The following is a 19,454-nucleotide window of genomic DNA, read 5'->3' on the forward strand; positions in this document are numbered from 1 at the left end:
TTATATGGACGTGGTGACAGTGGAAAGACACCATGCTCTTCTGATTTTCAAACGAACCTTCTGAGCCATTTTAACATTAGAGTCTATGGAAGAGTTGGAGGGAGGAGGCTGTGCATTGGTGACATTTATGAAAGAACCATAACACCTAGTACAATAGTAAACACATTGGATGAAAGAGGACAGCCATGGCTACGTTTTGAGGGTAAAATCATACCTGTAGAGCAAACGCTGCGGACACAGCAGCAGTTTTAAAAAAGATTTTAAGATTAATTTTTTTGCTCCTCTCACTCTAGCAGTTGAGCTGCCTCACTCTAGCCCCAACATTCCGTCCCATACACACCCATTATAAACTCTGAAACGGGTGAAAAAACATCATGAAACTTAAACTGGAACTGAAGAAAAAGTATAATAGATATTGAAAAGATAAATACAAGTTGAATAGTTGAATGTCTTGTCTTCGTTTTAAAGTTTGAATGGTGGCTCTATGTGAACGTATGTGGAAGTAGTAAGAGTTTAAAAATGAGTAAGTTGAATGAGGATTTGAAGGGTCTCCCCATTGAAATACATTATAAATTTTTGTTGAATAAAGTTGAATAAAATTAAAAATATAAATGTTAAAAATATGAAAAATAGAAGCAGTGTTGTCCAAAAGAATAGGAATCTAACGGTGTTTGAATGGTTTTTCTAAGTTGAACGGTTTTGAAGGAGTAGGATTACAAAAAACGTACGGAATAGATAATAATAATAAACTAGAAAGTGCATTTTCTGAAGAAACTGCAGTGTGAATGCTTGAATCTGAATGTATGCACTGAAATGAATTAATTACTGAATTTTGAGTTAAAAATATTGAATGAGATAAAAAAAAAACAAACGAATTTAACCTGAAAACAAAAGTGCTGAACTGCTAAAAGCTGAAGGTTACACAGAAGAAGAAGTTGGAAAAAAGCTGAAAATGTTTTAATTGTAAATTAGAAAACCCTAAGAAATGAGAAAAGAACATTTAGAGTCAGAAAACATCTGAATGAATATTAAAAGGTCATATTCTTTGAATCACTGAATGACTCAAATGTGATCCCTCCACTTTGATCCACACAGTTTAAAAAGTTTACATCTCTGAGCTTTGAAAGACAAGATGTTGGAAAAAGAACAACGATGGCGACGTTTTGAGGGTAAAATGATGGCTGTAACACTGTGGACACAGCAGCAGTTGAAAGAGAAGTGCTAAAGATGAATCTTGGTACAGTGGCAGGCAGAGCTCGTTAAGCAGGCAGGTGTGAGCCTGGTTGCTATAGTGACTGCACCCAATGGCTCCATACACACGTACACAGACATGCGCCTCACTTTTGCTGCTTAAAATGAACAGAAAAGTCAGGCCGAAACAAATCGCTCCCAAATGAAAAGTAAAAGTCGTATTGACGAAATTCTTTCACCGTGAGCGGCAGCAATGTCTAGTCTACCTAATTCTCAGTTTTCATGCCTGTGGAGTTTATTATATGGACGTGGTGACAGTGTAAAGACACCATGCTCTTCTGATTTTCAAACCAACCTTCTGAGCCGTTTTAACATTAGAGTCTATGGAAGAGTTGGAGGGAGGAGGCTGTGCATTGGTGACATTTATGAAAGAACCATAACACCTAGGACAATAGTAAACACATTGGATGAAAGAGGACAGCCATGGCTACGTTTTGAGGGTAAAATCATACCTGTAGAGCAAACGCTGCAGACACAGCAGCAGTTTTAAAAAAGATTTTAAGATTAATTTTTTTGCTCCTCTCACTCTAGCAGTTGAGCTGCCTCACTCTAGCCCCAACATTCCGTCCCATACACACCCATTATAAACTCTGAAACGGGTGAAAAAACATCATGAAACTTAAACTGGAACTGAAGAAAAAGTATAATAGATATTGAAAAGATAAATACAAGTTGAATAGTTGAATGTCTTGTCTTCGTTTTAAAGTTTGAATGGTGGCTCTATGTCAATGTATGTGGAAGTAGTAAGAGTTTAAAAATGAGTAAGTTGAATGAGGATTTGAAGGGTCTCCCCATTGAAATACATTATAAATTTTTGTTGAATAAAGTTGAATAAAATTAAAAATATAAATGTTAAAAATATGAAAAATAGAAGCAGTGTTGTCCAAAAGAATAGGAATCTAACGGTGTTTGAATGGTTTTTCTAAGTTGAACGGTTTTGAAGGAGTAGGATTACAAAAAACGTACGGAATACAGAATAAAATATAATAACTAGAAAGTGCATTTTCTGAAGAAACTGCAGTGTGAATGCTTGAATCTGAATGTATGCACTGAAATGAATTAATTGCTGAATTTTGAGTTAAAAATATTGAATGAGATTAAAAAAAAACAAAAAAAAAAAAAACGAATTTAACCTGAAAACAAAGGTGCTGAACTGCTAAAAGCTGAAGGTTACACAGAAGAAGGAGTTGGAAAAAAACTGAAAATGTTTTAAATGTAAATTAGAAAACCCTAAGAAATGAGAAAAGAACATTTAGAGTCAGAAAACATCTGAATGAATATTAAAAGGTCATATTCTTTGAATCACTGAATGACTCAAATGTGATCCCTCCACTTTGATCCACACAGTTTAAAAAGTTTAAATGCCTGAGCTTTGAAAGATACGGTGTTGGAAAGAGAACAGTAATGGCGACAATTTGAGGGTAAAATGATGGCTGTAACACTGTGGACACAGCAGCAGTTGAAAGAGAAGTGCTTAAGATGAATCTTGGTACAGTGGCAGGCAGAGCTCGTTAAGCAGGCAGGTGTGAGCCTGGTTGCTATAGTGACCGCACCCAATGGCTCCATACACACGTACACAGACATGCGCCTCACTTTTGCTCCTTAAAATGAACAGAAAAATCAGGCCGAAACAAATCGTTCCCAAATGAAAAGTAAAAGTCGTATTGACAAAATTCTTTCACCGTGAGCGACAGCAGCTTCTAGTCTACTGAATTCTCAGTTTTCATGCCTGTGGAGTTTATTATATGGACGTGGTGACAGTGGAAAGACACCATGCTCTTCTGATTTTCAAACGAACCTTCTGAGCCATTTTAACATTAGAGTCTATGGAAGAGTTGGAGGGAGGAGGCTGTGCATTGGTGACATTTATGAAAAAACCATAACACCTAGTACAATAGTAAACACATTGGATGAAAGAGGACAGCGATGGCTACGTTTTGAGGGTAAAATCATACCTGTAGAGCAAACGCTGTGGACACAGCAGCAGTTTTAAAAAAGATTTTAAGATTAATTTTTTTGCTCCTCTCACTCTAGCAGTTGAGCTGCCTCACTCTAGCCCCAACATTCCGTCCCATACACACCCATTATAAACTCTGAAACGGCTGAAAAAACATCATGAAACTTAAACTGGAACTGAAGAAAAAGTATAATAGATATTGAAAAGATAAATACAAGTTGAATAGTTGAATGTCTTGTCTTCGTTTTAAAGTTTGAATGGTGGCTCTATGTCAATGTATGTGGAAGTAGTAAGAGTTTAAAAATGAGTAAGTTGAATGAGGATTTGAAGGGTCTCCCCATTGAAATACATTATAAATTTTTGTTGAATAAAGTTGAATAAAATTAAAAATATAAATGTTAAAAATATGAAAAATAGAAGCAGTGTTGTCCAAAAGAATAGGAATCTAACGGTGTTTGAATGGTTTTTCTAAGTTGAACGGTTTTGAAGTTATAGGATTACAAAAAACGTACGGAATACAGAATAAAATATAATAATAATAACTAGAAAGTGCATTTTCTGAAGAAACTGCAGTGTGAATGCTTGAATCTGAATGTATGCACTGAAATGAATTAATTGCTGAATTTTGAGTTAAAAATATTGAATGAGATTAAAAAAAAAACAAAAAAAAAAACGAATTTAACCTGAAAACAAAGGTGCTGAACTGCTAAAAGCTGAAGGTTACACAGAAGAAGGAGTTGGAAAAAAACTGAAAATGTTTTAAATGTAAATTAGAAAACCCTAAGAAATGAGAAAAGAACATTTAGAGTCAGAAAACATCTGAATGAATATTAAAAGGTCATATTCTTTGAATCACTGAATGACTCAAATGTGATCCCTCCACTTTGATCCACACAGTTTAAAAAGTTTAAATGCCTGAGCTTTGAAAGATACGGTGTTGGAAAGAGAACAATAATGGCGACAATTTGAGGGTAAAATGATGGCTGTAACACTGTGGACACAGCAGCAGTTGAAAGAGAAGTGCTTAAGATGAATCTTGGTACAGTGGCAGGCAGAGCTCGTTAAGCAGGCAGGTGTGAGCCTGGTTGCTATAGTGACCGCACCCAATGGCTCCATACACACGTACACAGACATGCGCCTCACTTTTGCTGCTTAAAATGAACAGAAAAGTCAGGCCGAAACAAATCGCTCCCAAATGAAAAGTAAAAGTCGTATTGACAAAATTCTTTCACCGTGAGCGACAGCAATGTCTAGTCTACCTAATTCTCAGTTTTCATGCCTGTGGAGCTTATTATATGGACGTGGTGACAGTGGAAAGACACCATGCTCTTCTGATTTTCAAACGAACCTTCTGAGCCATTTTAACATTAGAGTCTATGGAAGAGTTGGAGGGAGGAGGCTGTGCATTGGTGACATTTATGAAAGAACCATAACACCTAGTACAATAGTAAACACATTGGATGAAAGAGGACAGCGATGGCTACGTTTTGAGGGTAAAATCATACCTGTAGAGCAAACGCTGTGGACACAGCAGCAGTTTTAAAAAATATTTTAAGATTAATTTTTTTGCTCCTCTCACTCTAGCAGTTGAGCTCTCTCACTCTAGCCCCAACATTCCGTCCCATACACACCCATTATAAACTCTGAAACGGGTGAAAAAACATCATGAAACTTAAACTGGAACTGAAGAAAAAGTATAATAGATATTGAAAAGATAAATACAAGTTGAATAGTTGAATGTCTTGTCTTCGTTTTAAAGTTTGAATGGTGGCTCTATGTCAATGTATGTGGAAGTAGTAAGAGTTTAAAAATGAGTAAGTTGAATGAGAATTTGAAGGGTCTCCCCATTGAAATACATGGGAAATTTTTGTTGAATAAAGTTGAATAAAATTAAAAATATAAATGTTAAAAATGAGAAAAGTAGAAGCAGTCATGTCCAAAAGAATAGGAATCTAATGGTGTTTGAATGGTTTTTCTAAGTTGAACGGTTTTGAAGGAGTAGGAGTACAAAAAACGTACGGAATAGATAAAATATAATAATAATAAAGATTAGAAGAACAATACTGTGAATGCTTTTCAAGCATTCACACTAATAACTAGAAAGTGCATTTTCTGAAGAAACTGCAGTGTGAATGCTTGAATCTGAATGTATGCACTGAAATGAATTAATTGCTGAATTTTGAGTTAAAAATATTGAATGAGATTAAAAAAAAAAACAAAAAACGAATTTAACCTGAAAACAAAGGTGCTGAACTGCTAAAAGCTGAAGGTTACACAGAAGCAGAAGTTGGAAAAAAGCTGAAAATGTTTTAAATGTAAATTAGAAAACCCTAAGAAATGAGAAAAGAACATTTAGAGTCAGAAAACCTCTGAATGAATATTAAAAGTTCATATTCTTCTAATTGAAATGAACTTAAAAGAAGAACAAACATTCTGCAGAAAATACAAACTTTAATATACAGCATGATGTTTTTCAGACATATACACATGTGTATATCATGTTTAATAGTATTACATACATCAATTTGTTTTGTATGTCATAGAAAATAACATAAAAATCTTAAGTCATATTTTACAGCTTCTTTCTGAAAAGGACTGGTAGAATAAAGAAAAATAACTAAATTAAATAACTAAATAAAAAATAATGAGCAACATATGAAATACATGAAAATTCAACTTTTAAAACCACAATCCTGAACCTTTAAATTGTGTTGGTTTCTTAGAACATGGCTGAACAGCTGTTTCTATCGGTCTACTTAATCTTCTGATCTGTCTACACATCTTTTTATTACTCATTCTTCTTTATGTTTTAATGTAAACAGAGTCCACACAGTGGTAAAAGAGAACTGTATAGAGATTTGTGAGTAAACTCAAATGAAAGCCTAAGGTGGTGACACAGTTTAACACATGCAAATAATCAAATAAACACATTAGTCCTTTTTGTGAACATGGATAAATAAGTATCAATACAGCATTGTTCAGCCATGCCACTAAATGCTTTTTTACACATTGTTTTAACCTGGGCTCAGACACAAAGTCCCAAATTTAGTTAGTCCCTGACTTTGAGTTGTGGTTATGACTAATTATTATACACAAGTCTTTATCTATCTGAACTCTAAGGACACAAATATGAAAAAACCTATACTTACCAGCTGATACCCCACACTACACACTAGGTGTGCCATGTGACCTGAAACTTTGGTACAAAATCATCATAATCATTCTGTTAACACTGTTTTTTAACACTGTTTGTGTTGCTGTTCAGCAGTTTAAAATGTTTTAGATTGGATTACATGGAATGAATTTGAATTTTCTTGGGGGTTTTTGTATGTGTTTCGTTCTCAGCAGATTTTTTCTTCCATACTGTTGAATTCCAGTTACCACATTTCTGGTCATATGACATCCCAAGTGCCCACTTAAAAAAATCCCCACAGTTAATTCAACATTAAAACAAAATAAAAAAATGTTAAATAAATAAAGGTTTGCTCTGTGATGAAATATTAAATAAGCATACATTGTACAGAGCACTAACAATGAAAACAATCCTTTAGCCTGTTGATCAGAGAGAGGCAGTCATTATGTCCATTTAAAACCTGTAATCACAGAGCACAATGTTTCTGTGAAACTATGAAGTCCCATATGATCCTCATCACGTCCAGTGACTTCAGAGTGGATCCTCCCTGTCATCCGGCCAGTGTTTGATGTGTGGCAAGCAGCACAGAAGCAGGATAGCTGAGGACTTTAAAAGAAGAGCAGAAAACGGGAACATATGTAGTTGTAAATGTAAATATCAGTGATACTTGTCTTGTCAAAGGGAATAAAATAATGAAAATGTTAACTTACACACTCATTTAGGGAGGATCTTGACACTGCACAGAGGAGGCACAGTCAGTCTGACAATGATGGTGATCTCCAGGGATGTTTTCCTGCAGCAACATTCCTGCCAACTGGCCGTGTGATCCAGAGTAGTTGGTTTGTAATGAACAGAAAGGTGTATATGTTAGGTAGTGTGCACTCAGAGCTGGTCCTAAGAAACAAACACATCCTGTAATAAACTGAATACCTGTAGTAGTGCTGCTGCAAATATGAAGCCCTTCTATCATGAGTGGTTTCAAAGAAGGTGTTTTGGAGGCTCGGTCACAGAAACTGTGCAGTCTGTTCAGTCCTGAGTGTCTCAGCTCTGATGGGGATGGATCACAGAGGGAAACACCTGAGTACAGACATTACAATACACTCTAACACTCCTAAGGTCAAGTGAAAACACAATTTAAACACTTTACAAAGAATGAATACATGTTTTCATGGAAATTATGTCATTAACCCTTTTTGTTGTGAGTAAATCTCACCGACTGCTTGTGGGACAAGCTAGAAGGAGGACTTATCACAGAATCTCTCCTGTGCTCCAGATGTGAAGTCTCACGCTCTGATCGTACGGCGATGAAGATGGTGATGATGAAGCCTCTCTGATCTGTGGCATTACAGTTTCTAGCTGCTATGTGCTTCACACTGTTGGATCTTACATGTGAAGCTTGGAGAAGACACAGGAGGACTGTGTCTCTCTTAAAAAAGAAAAAGAAAAAAGGAAACCTAACACCCTCCCCCCCCCTCAGCTCCCACCGTAAACCCCCCCCCCCCACTCAACTCCCCAACCTCACACCATCCAATGTCTATACAAATGTAGGGTATCAGCTGGTAACAGAAAGCAAGTGTAACATATGCACTACATATGTAACACTGCTGAAACATTTCTGGCCAGAAATGTGCAGTTATCAACCCAGACCCACCCTGATGATTGCACTGGCCGAAACATGATAAAAGCTCATAAAAATGTATGTTTCATCGAAAGATTTGTCCAAAAATATAATCGTATACTTTTGAAAAAGTTTAAAGTTTATAACAAACCAAAATAATAACATTTTTGTAAATAGTATTTCAAAATAGAGGCACACATAAAGTGGCTTAACTGTCATTATTGCTGTAATTAGGTTTGTTTGTTTGTTTGTTTGTTTTTTTAAAAAGCAACCTTTAGTCATTATTGTTCTCTCAGAAACAATGAAGAAGCTGTTGAACATTTATGTGTTGTGTAGGCAATCCTCTGGTCCACCCTCCCTCCCTCCCAGCCACAGTGAGACTGGGGCAGCCTGGCAGGATGTTGAAGCCTGGCTGCAGAGAGGATATGCCTACACTATTCATTTTAAACTGCTATATTTGATTTTTCTGACATTTATAGGTTACTGTTAGTGAATTTTAGATTTTCTGTAATAAATAAAATTGTCATCTTTTACTGATATCATTACTTAATTCATGTAATTGTATTTTATGTAAACAATTCAAACATTATACTGCAATGCAGGGCGTCAACTTTTAAATATCGCTCTACTTTCTTAAGTCATTCAAAAATATAGAAATTACTTACTGTATTCAAAGATCTAGATCATGAATCATCACAGGACAATACACAGTATACTGGGTCATGGTAACTATGGTATGTCTTCATGACTCCAGAATGGAGACATCGATCTGACTGAGAAATGAAAATTAGGTCAAGCAGTGTGTTCTTCTCTGTGGTAGGGGCAGTGATGACCTGTGCGTATCCCCTAGACTCAAACAGCTCCAGGATTGGTTTGTTTGCACTGGATAAAACATTCTCATTAAAATCACCACAAACTATGATGGGATGACAGTCCATGATCTCCAATGAGTCTAATAGGCTTACCAGGTTTTTCAGGAATGGCCTCAGAGTGTAGTCTGGAGGTCTGTATACAACTGCAATCAGAGCACTGACTGGTGCTTCAACCTTTAAAGCCAGAAATTCAAGGTCAGTTACATTATGGATGTACTGTTTTTCATGCACTTGAATGTCACTTTTCACATAAACAGCAACTCCACCACCACTTCTGTTTGCCATCTGGGGAAAGTTTGTGTAGGACAGGTGTCTGTTGCGTTTGAACAAATTGTAATTTTCCAAGTGGAGACTCTCTGCGACAAAAGAGCCCCGCAGGTGTGTTTCTGTTAGGCACAAAACATCTGCTAGACACAATTCATGGTGACTTTTGATGTCATTAATGTGAGCTGGCAGTCCCTCTGTATTATGATGAACAATGGTGAAAACCTCTGACCTGCTCAGTGTTTGCCTCACGTGTAGAAGAGGCATCATGTCATCAAGGTTGGCTTGTCTCATGTTCTCAAGCGCTGCAGTGATTTCTGGGTTGGTGAATATTTTTTTCTCTTCCATATCAAGAAGATACAGTCCACTGAGAGACGTCACTCTACTGACAGCTACGTAGGCCATGCCGGGCTCAAAAATGCTCTTAAGAGAGACAACAGCTGATGTAGTTGTCATACCCTGTACCTTATGTATTGTACATGCAAAGGCCAGCTTCACTGGGAACTGTCTTCGTACCACTCCTTTCTGCTTCAGATTCTCCTCTGCTCTCTCAATGTACACCATGTCGTCTGCTGGTGTGCGGTTATTCTTTCCAGATGTCTCATTATCCATTTTAAGTCCAAGCTTGATGATGTGTTGGTCGTTTTCAGAGTGAACTACTCTAAGTAGTATTCCAAAAGCTCCATTAACCAAACCATTTTGTATGTCAATGTTTCTGGTGAGCATGACACGAGCTCCTTCTGCAACTTTCAGTGTGTCTGGTAACTCGTTTTTACCTCCTTTCAACGGTCTGTCTTGAAGTGCCATTCTGCCAGTTCTAGGATCTTTTCTATAATCATCTGCATGGATGTCAATGATATGAGTGTGGAGCAGAGCCAGTGTTGCAGAGTTGTGTGCATCCACTTCTTTATTAGTTGCAAAAATGTGCAACGCATCAGTTGGACAATGGGCTGGTTCAGTTATGGCCTGTGACAACAAATTTCTATCTGCTTCGCAAAGCTCATCCAACTTTCCTTTCACACGAATTCTGTTCAGCATCTCTGCAAAGACAACATCATCTTTCTGACGCATAATCTCAGTCAGAGTGATCATCTGAAAATGCTCCCGCCACAGGTCGATCTCAGACGGGTCGTGCACACAGAGAGGTTTAGACTGTCGCACTGGGGGTAGCTGATAGAAGTCTCCGACAGCAATGACTGACATGCCTCCAAAGGGTCTCCGAGTCCCTTTGATCTGTTTGAGTCTTGCATCTACATATGCAAACAGATGTCTTGACACCATAGACACTTCGTCAATGACGATTATTTCAGCATTCAAAAGTTCTGATCTGACTTCATCCAGCTGATTGCCAAGTCCCTGAATGGGAGGTTTTAAGCTTCTAGGCAGCTTGAGAAGAGAATGCAGTGTTGTTCCAGAAATGTTAAAAGCTGCAGTCCCAGTGAAAGCAGTTAACAGGACAGTGGGTTTTGATATGTCAACGTCGTCTGCATATCTGGGCACTTTGCTCAGTATCTTAGATGCTTCTGAGTAGATGCATTTGATAAGATGTGATTTTCCTGTTCCAGCACCACCATTAATATAAAAGAAAAACTGCTCTGGATTTAGAGCACAGACTCTTTTAATGCACCAGTCTCTAACTGCATAAAATATGCAGGCTTGCTTCTTGTTCAGATTCTGAAACATCTGACGTAACAATGTGGGATCAATAGCAGGGGGTTCCCTGATGGCTCTGACTTCTGTTGAAGCATCAGCCTGACGGCTGTAGTCGGGCACATCTTCCTGTTCATTTTCATTGTCTCGCTCTCTTTCTTGTTCAACAAGTGGCAACCTTACGAGATCTGATTCAGGTGCCAGATTACACCATTCGTCAGTCACACCTCTGTTCTGCTCATATTCCTCAACAGCGCTCTCGATCTCCTCACTGTTTTTCTCATATTTTTCTCTGTTTCTTTTGACAATGTGTTGCACGTACTCAAGATGGTCAGTACCTGGTAGCTGTACACAGCCAGCACCATAGAAAGCCTGATAGGTTGGCAACGATGGTGTTTTCAGTTCGTGGTCTGAACGATGAGGAAGGTACAGTTTAAGCAGTCTTCCGTAATATTGCTCTGGATGTTTTTCTTGTGAGCAGCGGTGAAATCTGATGATAGCAGGCTTATTGTTTTTGCGCCTTTGCACAAACCCCATCTCATTGAGAAGGGGCAAAACATCTTTACCTTTTTTCTGTTGGCCATAGACAATCCTGCAAGTAGCAGCAAAGTCTGCCATGCACATCTCCTCATACTCTGGTGTTTCAGGTCTGGCTTTGTATTTGTCATTCAAAGATGTCATCCAAACATTGGAAGACTCAGGTGTTGTGTTGTCCAGAACTGACAGGGGACGACTCATTTTCACAGGATTATCATCAGTTGGAATGAATATTACAGCACGTGAGCATTGCTTCATGTGAAGACCACATGCACGAGCAACACACTCCTGTGCACTGATCTCTCGCTTCTTTGAATATGCCTGCATGACGGCTCTCATTTCATCGCACTCATTTACACTGTCCTTATTGGAGTTCTCAATGACAGTTTTCAGGTACTCAGATAGCCCGCCCTCTTTTTTTGATATATATTTCATTAAATAATTTGCAGCACCAAAAGCATCTAAAACAAAGCTTATGTCGATATTACTGTTCCAGGCTTCAAGCAGATGTGGATTATAGCCGTTTATCCAAGAGTCTTTTGGATCACGCTTTAGTATGATTGTACTCCTCATGTTCATTTTATTCAGGTATCTCTCATATTCTGCATGTGTCAACTTGCATCTTTCCAAGAGCTGCTCTAAACTCATGGAAGCAGTTTCAGGTTCATTCAGCAGCTGGTTCAGTGGTCTGAGCTTGTTCTTTGCCGTTTCTACTTCCAGTGCATCATCCTCACTGGGTCTTGTGATCATTGTCTCATTGCAGGGTGGTTTGGGAAAACCAAAACGGCACCCGGAGCTTAAACTCCTAAAGCACGTCTTTGTGTGGTTCTTACTGTGTTTTTGCACTTCTGTTACTTTTTTGTACAGTTCAGGTTGTTTATGTGGATCAGGCAGCTGAGCTGTGATGTATTTGTTTATAAAATCAAGAACAGTTTGCTCATCATCCTCCTCAAACACAGGAGCACCTTCTACCCACAGGAGGCAGTGTATGTGTGGGCTTCCTCTGTGCTGAAACTCAACTCTGTAAAAGTAGTCAATGACTTTGCCAAGTGGCTCTGCGGGAGATAAGAGTAAATCTCTGAATAATGCTTCAACTCTCTTGTCAAACATGCGCATTGTTGTGACAGGATTGCTTCTCAGGATGTCACACTTTGCTGACCAGTCGAGTCCTTCAAAATTCACTTGTTCACCTTGCTGCCTTGTTATTGCCTCGATCACTTCAGGCCAGCGCATTTCAGCAGCTGAAAATGTGCAAAAGAACGTGGGAGTTCCCAACTGTCTGATCATGGCAAAAAGATCTCTTGTTGTTTTCTCCCAATAGGCTGGGGTTCCTCTCAGAGGCTGCATGAATCTCACTGCATCTTTATTTCGCACCAGTTTCTCCACCTCATGTTTATCTTGTAACATGCCTGAGGTTATTTTTCTACCATCTCTGGTCAGAGGCTTTGCCTTCCTTAACTGTACTGTCATGCTGGATGTAGCCAAGTGTATTTCAGTCACAAACTGTGCAAAGAATAAATAGTTTGTGTCTTTGGCAAAACGATCATCAATGCAGAAAAGTCTTGATTTGAAATACCCACTGGGGGATACTTTGATCAGCCTTCTTTCATCAAGTGTGTTTTGGCCTGTAGGAAACTGCACAGGGAAGGCCATGGCCTCCAGTTTAGGTGTTTTGAAAAAACTTATTGGATTGTTTCTCTCTGCAGGAGCAACAGAGTAGATTCCTTCACTGAAACATAATATCTCCTCAGCCACATCAGGGGGCTGCAAACAGGACTCGAGTGCAAAACCACCATTAGTCAGTCCATCTGCTTGCTCTGAATCATCTCTCATCTGTTCATGCGATTGTTCACCATCACAGGGTAACATGTCAATGTCCTGTTCATTTATATTTTGTGCTTCACTCAGTGCATTTTTCTCACAGCTGTCAATTTCCATTAAATCAGCCTCATCATAATCGTCCTCATTCATGTTTTCATCATCATCATCCTCATCATCTTCATCAGGAAGAGTTGGATCACACAGCTCAGCATCATCTCTGATGCTCACATCCTTATACTGTGGATGAATCTGCTTGAGTTTATGCAGTGCTTGCACAAGTTTAGACCAGCTTACAGTCTGAAACAGCTGATGACCTTTGTAAGACAAGCGTCTCTTCAATTTTACTCTGATCACCTGAGAATTAATTCTCAATCGAGGTAGTGTTTCAACAGTTTCCTGTACCTCTGATGGGACACAGACCACATTTCCTCTAATTGCTCTTTGTCTGCCTTTGGGAAGAGGAATGATCTTGGCAAATGGTATGCACTTGGCTATGAGATGTCTCTCCAGTATGTTGAGATCAGACAGTTCAGGTGGAGTATCAGCAAGATCCAGTTTATTGGCAACAGCAAGCGCTGGCATGGATCCATTTTTAAGATGATTGTGGCAGGTGTGACAAATCCACTCTCTCTTTCTCTCATCGGGAACATTGCACTGCTCATTTCTGCAGTTTTCATCACAAACATGAACAAATCTTCCAGTCAAACATGTTGTAACTACATGTGGGTTTTTGACATACTTTGACCTTGTGCAGGGTCGCACTTGGTTTGGAAATGAAGCCTTGAAGCATACAGTACATGGGTATGATGGTCCAGCTTTGATTTGTGATTTGAACACAGATATGGCCTCGTTGATCACACTGTTGTCACTCTCTTGGGTTTGTCTGTTCACCCATCTGTATTTCCTTTTTATTTTCATTGCACATCTCATGTTGTGCATAATCCTGAATGCAAGATTACTTTGATACCTGTCTCGCATTAGTTGTTTCATTAGTTGTCTGTGTCTTACTCTGAATGCATTGTCACGTGCATAACGCTGAGTCACTCGAGATCTCTGTCTCTCTCTGAATTCTGGGTTTTCTTGATACCTTTTAGTTATATAGTTTTTTTGTTTTTGTCTAAATTCAGCATTGTCACAGTAGCGTCTTTTAATATATTGTTGTTGTTTCTTTCTGAATTCATCGTTCTCACAGTAGCGTCTTTTAATATATTGTTGTTGTTTCTTTCTGAATTCATCGTTCTCACAGTAGCGTCTTTTAATATATTGTTGTTGTTTCTTTCTAACTGTAGCATTCTCAGAAAAACGTTTTTTAACATATTGTTTTTGTTTCTTTCTGAATTCATCATTTTCACAGTAACGTCTTCTAATATATCTCTGTTGTTTCTGTCTGAATTCATCATTTTCACAGTAACGTCTTTTCATATACTGTTGTTTTTTCTGTCTGACTTCAGGATTGTTTTTATATGCCTCGCTTGTGCAAGACTTTTTCTTTTCTTTGTACTCTTTGTTTGAAGCATACTTTTGTCGTTCTTTCCTTTTTTGGTTTTCTTTTCTCTGATTTCTGGGTTTCTCTGATGCCATTAATCTTCTTTTCATTTTGTGCCTTTGTTGTTTATTAACTTTTTTCAGTTTTTGTAAAACTATATCAGAAAGATCACAGGAAGCAACATTTGTTATTGCAGCATTTGATTGACATAAAAAAGCATCCCTTGATGGAAGGAAACTTAATTCACTGCATAGTTCTTCAGTTGGTATATTAGGAGGTTCATTCTGATCTTCATATGATGTGAACTGAGTCACGTGAACTTCTTTTTGTTTCACCGGTGGCGTACAAATGGACATTTGACAAAAGATGTTCTCAGTCAGATCAGTCGTTGTGTTTCTCCTTGGAGTAGAGGAGTTTGCTTCATCAACAGTTGTATCAGAGTGAGTAGATGCCACAGCAGTGGCAGCTGTTGGTCTGCAGACTGTGTCTGTGATAGTATCACTCAGGTTGACTGTGCTCATACTGTAGAACTGCACAGGCTTCAGTTCATAGTTACAAGAGGGTGATATCTCCATCATTTCATAAGAATCTTGGATCCTCTTAATCATGTCACTGAGGAGTGTGAATTTCAGCATCACTGCTGTACCACGATTACGTGACTGTAGTAATAGAGGAAGACCACTGGGTGTTCTGGAGTGTGGATCAAAGAAACCATATTTGCCTGATGTGGATCTGAACACTGCGATACACAATCCACTCATAATCAATAAGGCATACTGCACATCTGACAACAGGCAGCTCAGTCCTGCTTCTAAGCTGAGAAAGGTATCTACTGCCTCCTCTGGAGGTTCTTCAAATGTCCCATACCGGGAAGGCTGTGTCATGTTGACATCATACATAGACCAGCGAGCATCAACTTTGTCTGGCAGCTCATCGGTTGCCAAATGAATATTTTTAGGAAATCTTTTCTTGGCCTCTTTGTACATCACATCACCTTTATCCAAGACCAGATTAAGGTCAGCTGTAGTCATGTTTTCATTCTCATGAAGGAATGCAAGAAATGTGAGTGAGTTGCATGTGCACTGCTTGTTTCTGGAGTCTCCATATTTAGGATGTGCCTGGCTGTGAGATGCACAGACAAGTGTAATAGAGGGCTGGTTTTCAAGGTTCACTCTTTCTGCATGAGATGGTCCTGCCACATCACTGTGACAGCCTCTTTTCAAAAAGTCAGCATAACCCACCTGTGGGGCACTTGACACCTCATGTTGTTCATTAACTTTATGCTGCAGTCCACTCTTTACAGCATCAGCATAAGATACCTGTTGTACATGTGCAGGAACATGTTGACCTGCCTGTTTGACACTGTCAGAATTGGTCTTTGTAGACACACTGTCTTCTGCAGAGCTCTGAGGAAAATCAAACTCAGCTTGTTCACATGTTGGTACTTTGTGAAACTCATGAAACTTCTTCCAGTGTTGTTTTGCAGCTTGTGACTTTTTCTGCTTCCTTGGCATTTTCACACACCTGCAAGTGTTTCTTAGTCTTTAGAAAATATGTTCACAAGATAAGAGTGGCACACACCAGGAGATGTTGTCTTTGTTTTTATATTTCAGTTTTTATTTGTCTTAAACAGTTGTCTTTCGTTTGACAGTTTGTTCTTCAGTTGAGAGAATATTATGCACTCTCTTTATTGGCTTGGCATTTTTCAGCAGCAAGCCAAGAGTGAAAAACAGGTAGAGAGAAAATTTAGAAGAGAGAACAGGCAGAGCAGGAGAGACACGGCTGGGAAATCACAATCAAACCGTGAATTAGTTTTCTTTGTTTGTTCAGTTTGTTCTCAGGTAGAGGCAATATATGCACTCTTTATTGCTTTAATGGCTTGGCGTTTTTCAGCAGCAAGCCAAGAGTGAAAAACAGGTAGAGAGAAAATTTAGCAGTGAGAACAGACAGAGCAGGAGAGACACGGCTTTAAATCAAACCGCAGATTTTTCTTTGTTTGTTCAGTTTGTTCATAGGTTGAGGCAAAATATGCACTCTTTATTGCTTTGTTGGCTTGGCGTTTTTCAGCAGCAAGCCAAGAGTGAAAAACAGGTAGAGAGAAAATTTAGCAGAGAGAACAGACAGAGCAGGAGAGACACGGCTTTAAATCAAACCGCAAAAGGATTGTTGGTTTGGCAAAATTTCTCACAAACCACAGAGTGAAATACAGATGGAAAGAAGGCAGAGACAATAGGTGGAGCAGGACAGAGGATAGAGGGGTTGGGGGGTTGGGATGTGAGAGAGAAGACTGGAGATCTGGTCCTTGTTCTTCTTCTTCTACACACTCTGAACAAAAAACAAGAAAAAAAAATAATTTTATTAAAATTATATCACATGGTAATTGTATGAACTAAATGTGACTACTGCAAAAGGACAAAACAAATATTCAAGCTAAACTGTTGTCGGCTGCCATGTGCAAAAAGTTGCATAATTGGGCACTTTTTAAAAGAATAAATATTTAATTAAATTCAGCAATAATATTTTTAAATACAAATATGATTGAGTGAATCATTAATTAATCACATGTAGTGTGACTACAAAAATGTACGAAAAAAATATTTTAGCCCAATTGTTAAGCTGCACTTATGTGTATTTATTATAAAATTGTGTTTAAAAGGTCTAGCACAAAGTTTGAACCCATCACTTTACAGCTTATATTAGTCATATTATTTTTTTTATTTTGGTCTACTTCTCTTACAGTATGTGCACACCTACCAGGCAAAGCACAGTGTCAGTCAGGTTCCTGAAAGAAACGAGAAATAATACGTTAGTTGTCTGTACAGTGTTATCAGACTAACAGAAATACAAAGCCCACACGACATGATACACTGAACTTCTAGTCAGCAGGGTAATTATAGAGTAATATAGCACACCAACTGATACAGCAGTCATTTTACAATTCAAACTAGTTAACTGAAGTATTGCCACTTATGTAAGGCTACTGTTAGACTGTTACTAGCCTTAGCATTGCTGCTAGCGCTAGCATTCCGGCTAGCATTAGCACTTCAGTTAGTGTTAGCATTGCAGCTAGCGTTAGCATTGCAGCTAGCGTTAGCAATGCTGCTAGCGCTAGCAATGCTGCTAGCGCTAGCACTCTTACTGTTAAAACTGAGCCACAATGGCAATAATAAAGCTAATTTCTTACTTTTGTCTCACTGACCAGCAAGAAATATCACAGGAATATTATTTTTGTCAGTTAACAACTGCTAAGGCTAGTGTTAGCACTATAGCTAGCGTTAGCATTGTTGCTAGCATTAGCATTGAAGCTAGCGTTAGCACTGCTGCTAACAGCAAAACGTAATAAACGTATATAAATGATAGCGAAGGTTATTCTTTTTTCTTTCTTTCTTCTTTGAATTGTTTTTAACTCTGTTGGACTTGATATGTGAGTTTAAATGTCAAACATGTATTTTTTCCATCATAAAAATAAAACACTGCAGTACTGAGTGTACTGTACTTACCACAGCAGAGAGCAAAGCGGAATGACGACAGTTGGTCCAGTGATAGGTTAAAAACAGATGAGGCGTTCAGGTGGTGCTTGGAAATTTGACCATCAGTTTGAACAGCAATAATGAGCATATACATGTCTGTGTGTTGGTCTCTGTGTGTGACAGACATAGAGAGATAGAGGGAAAAAATACACTATACTAGTGTACAAATTGGTCCTTTTTGCCCAAGTATAAGCGAATGAGTGACATACAGAAAAACAGGGCAACTGGCATTAAATGAGCAAATAAAAAGTATTAAATCTTGAACTGTTTTGTGGGTTTTATTTTAAGACTACTTTGAGTGTATTCGTGGGGAGATAAACTATACAGACTATAAACAGAGACATTAAATGAGATTAGGTTAGTTAAATGTTAGTTAAAAGGTGGGGAAATTAACTACAGACCGATAGATGCTGAGGGCTTTAATTATCCAGTCAGAAAGGATGATTTTGAAGTCATCAACTGACTCCAACTGCCCAGATCTGAAAAACCTTTGTGCCAATCACAATGCTCTACTTAGTTGGCATATACTAACTAGTGACAAACTATTAATCTGTGGCAAAACCCTGTCAAATCTGTCTTATTGTACTTTTGAAAAAGTTAATCTTACTACAATCTAACATTTTTAGGTTTAACCTTGGCAGAGTGAGAGAGAGCTCGTTAAGCAGGCAGGTGTGAGCCTGCACAGACATGCACCTCACTTTTGCTGCTTAAAATGAACAGAAAAGTCAGGCCGAAACAAATCGTTCCCATATGAAAAGTACAAATCGTATTGACGAAATTCTTTCACCGTGAGCGACAGCAGCTTCTAGTCTACTGAATTCTCAGTTTTCATGCCTGTGGAGTTTATTATATGGACGTGGTGACAGTGTAAAGACACCATGCTCTTCTGATTTTCAAACCAACCTTCTGAGCCATTTTAACATTAGAGTCTATGGAAGAGTTGGAGGGAGGAGGCTGTGCATTGGTGACATTTATGAAAGAACCATAACACCTAGTACAATAGTAAACACATTGGATGAAAGAGGACAGCCATGGCTACGTTTTGAGGGTAAAATCATACCTGTAGAGCAAACGCTGCGGACACAGCAGCAGTTTTAAAAAAGATTTTAAGATTATTTTTTTTGCTCCTCTCACTCTAGCAGTTGAGCTGCCTCACTCTAGCCCCAACATTCCGTCCCATACACACCCATTATAAACTCTGAAACGGGTGAAAAAACATCATGAAACTTAAACTGGAACTGAAGAAAAAGTATAATAGATATTGAAAAGATAAATGCAAGTTGAATAGTTGAATGTCTTGTCTTCGTTTTAAAGTTTGAATGGTGGCTCTATGTC

General features: G+C 38.4%; 1 protein-coding gene and 1 long non-coding RNA gene across 3 annotated transcripts; both read right to left on the reverse strand.

Moving 5' to 3' along the window:
• Window positions 1-7,069: 7,069 nt before the first annotated feature.
• On the reverse strand, window positions 7,070-11,743 carry LOC112433415 (uncharacterized). Of its 2 annotated transcripts, XR_013098334.1 has the most exons (3): window positions 8,925-11,743; window positions 7,272-7,388; window positions 7,070-7,155 (listed from the first exon to the last, which is right to left on the reverse strand). XR_013098334.1 is itself a non-coding variant. In XM_076883121.1 (2 exons), the coding sequence occupies exons 1-2, from the start codon at window positions 11,715-11,717 to the stop codon at window positions 7,383-7,385; spliced, it is 2,799 nt and encodes a 932-aa protein (XP_076739236.1). In that variant the 5' UTR covers window positions 11,718-11,743; the 3' UTR covers window positions 7,183-7,382. The 2 variants fall into 2 exon arrangements, 1 of the variants encoding a protein (XP_076739236.1); XM_076883121.1 differs by lacking the exon at window positions 7,070-7,155 and having other exon boundaries at window positions 7,183-7,388.
• Window positions 11,744-16,273: 4,530 nt separating this feature from the next.
• On the reverse strand, window positions 16,274-18,467 carry LOC143418361 (uncharacterized). The gene is made up of 2 exons (XR_013098335.1): window positions 17,344-18,467; window positions 16,274-16,914 (listed from the first exon to the last, which is right to left on the reverse strand). It is a non-coding gene; the product is annotated as an uncharacterized LOC143418361 (long non-coding RNA).
• Between the last annotated feature and the right edge of the window lie 987 nt (window positions 18,468-19,454).

This window comes from Maylandia zebra, linkage group LG4 (assembly GCF_041146795.1).
Source record: "Maylandia zebra isolate NMK-2024a linkage group LG4, Mzebra_GT3a, whole genome shotgun sequence".
Classification (NCBI taxonomy): domain Eukaryota; kingdom Metazoa; phylum Chordata; class Actinopteri; order Cichliformes; family Cichlidae; genus Maylandia; species Maylandia zebra.